The sequence below is a fragment of the Malurus melanocephalus genome, unplaced genomic scaffold, assembly GCF_030028575.1.
Source record: "Malurus melanocephalus ecotype Western Australia unplaced genomic scaffold, MMel_1.1 scaffold_1908, whole genome shotgun sequence".
NCBI lineage: Eukaryota > Metazoa > Chordata > Aves > Passeriformes > Maluridae > Malurus > Malurus melanocephalus.
The window spans coordinates 9,132-11,008 of record NW_026625140.1 but is presented as its reverse complement, the minus strand read 5'-3'; the positions used below and the strand labels follow the sequence as shown (position 1 = coordinate 11,008).

Sequence of the window (1,877 nt, the reverse complement as noted above, 5' to 3'; positions counted from 1 at the left end):
TGGGAGGGTGGGGAGGTGACACTCAGGGCTGGTGACACCGTGGGGACTGGGCACAGCTCAGATTTGATGATCCCAAAGGGTTTTCCCAGCCTAATCCCAGGATTTTTGGGCTGTCCCCAAGCCGGGTTCCAGCAGATCTACCTGGAAATGCCTCCTGGAAACGATGACCAGGCCTTGGACAGGGCCTGGGAGGGTTCGGAGGCCCAGGGAAGGGCTGGAGGTGACACTCAGGGCTGGTGACACGGTGGGATTTGATGATCCAGAGGATTTTCCCAGCCTAATGCCAGGATTTTGGGGCTCTCCCCAAGCCGGGTTCCAGCAGCTCCACCTGAAAATGCCTCCTGGAAAGGGTGGGTTGGCAGGGGCTGCTCAGGGAGGGTTGGAGCTGCCATCCCTGGGGGTGACACTCAGGGTTGGTGACACGGTGGGGACTGGGCACAGCTCGGATTTGATGATCCCAGAGGATTTTCCCAGCCTAATCCCAGGATTTTGGGTTTGTCCCCAAGCTGGGTTCCAGCAGATCTACCTGGAAATGCCTCCTGGAAACGATGACCAGGCCTTGGACAGGGCCTGGGAGGGTGGGGAGGTGACACATCTGGGTTGGTGACACGGTGGGGACTGGGCACAGCTCGGATTTGATGATCCCAAAGGATTTTCCCAGCCTAATGCCAGGATTTTTGGGCTGTCCCCAAGCCGTGTTCCAGCAGATCTACCTGGAAATGCCTCCTGGAAACGATGACCAGGCCTTGGACAGGGCCTGGGAGGGTGGGGAGGTGACACTCAGGGCTGGTGACACGGTGGGATTTGATGATCCCAAAGGATTTTCCCAGCCTAATCCCAGGATTTTGGGGCTCTCCCCAAGCCGGGTTCCAGCAGCTCCACCTGGAAATGCCTCCTGGAAAGGGTGGGCTGCCAGGGGCTGCCCAGGGAGGGTCAGAGCTGCCATCCATGGAGGTGACACTCAGGGTTGGTGACATGGTGGGGACTGGGCACAGCTCAGATTTGATGATCCCAGAGGATTTTCCCAGCCTAATCCCAGGATTTTGGGTTTGTCCCCAAGCCGGGTTCCATCAGATCTACCTGGAAATCCCTCCTGGAAATGATGACCAGGCCTTGGACAAGGCCTGGAAGGGTTGGGAGGTCCAGGAAAGGGCTGGAGGTGACACTCAGGGCTGGTGACACGGTGGGATTTGATGATCCCAGAGGATTTTCCCAGCCTAATCCCAGGATTTTGGGGCTGTCCCCAAGCCGGGTTCCAGCAGATCTACCTGGAGCCGCTGCTCAAGTTCCACGAGAGCCTGCGGCGGCTGCGGCTGCACGAGGCCGAGTACGTCCTGCTCCAGGCCATGCTGCTCTTCTCGCCAGGTGAGACTGTCCCCGYGGGGAGGGAGGGGACACGGGGACACCCYGCTGTCCCCAAGGYCCYGCTGATGTCACCCCAYGCCCCCCAGAGCACGTTGGCATCGCCCAGCGCGATGTCATAGACCAGTTCCAGGAGAAGGTGGCCGTGACCCTCCAGAGCTACATCGACCACCAGCACCCCCCGCCCGAGGGCAGGTGAGCGCCAGCACGGGGTGGCACTGTCCCCAGGGCGGTGGGGACAGCCACCAAACCCAGCTGGGTGTCCCCTGTCCCCTCCCCAAGGTTTCTGTACGCCAAGCTGCTGCTGCTGCTGACGGAGCTGCAGACGCTCAAGGTGGAGAACACGCGGCAGATCCTGCACATCCAGGACCTGTCGGCCATGACGCCGCTGCTGTCTGAGATCATCAGCTGAGTTTGTCCCCAAGTGTCACCCCTGGGCCTCTGATGTCACCCCCCGGCCCCCAAAGGGCACAGAGTAAAGCTCCTTTATTTATCCGGGCTCCCGCGTGTGTCAC

At 60.6% G+C, this 1,877-nt stretch overlaps 1 protein-coding gene across 4 annotated transcripts in view; it reads left to right on the top strand.

Annotated features, from left to right (window-relative positions):
• Window positions 1-1,859, top strand: part of LOC130587438 (nuclear receptor subfamily 1 group I member 3-like) — a 7,256-nt gene extending 5,397 nt beyond the window's left edge. For 2 of the 4 annotated variants that reach the window (XM_057388412.1, XM_057388409.1), the window contains exons 6-8: window positions 1,249-1,365; window positions 1,452-1,557; window positions 1,645-1,859. In XM_057388412.1, the coding sequence (XP_057244395.1) occupies window positions 1,249-1,365; window positions 1,452-1,557; window positions 1,645-1,774 (353 nt within the window). In that variant the 3' untranslated portion in view covers window positions 1,775-1,859. Of the gene's footprint in view, window positions 1-121; window positions 403-506; window positions 960-1,248; window positions 1,366-1,451; window positions 1,558-1,644 lie in introns of those variants that run through there. The other 2 variants (XM_057388411.1, XM_057388410.1) reach the window with 2 other exon arrangements.
• The last annotated feature ends 18 nt before the right edge of the window (window positions 1,860-1,877 follow it).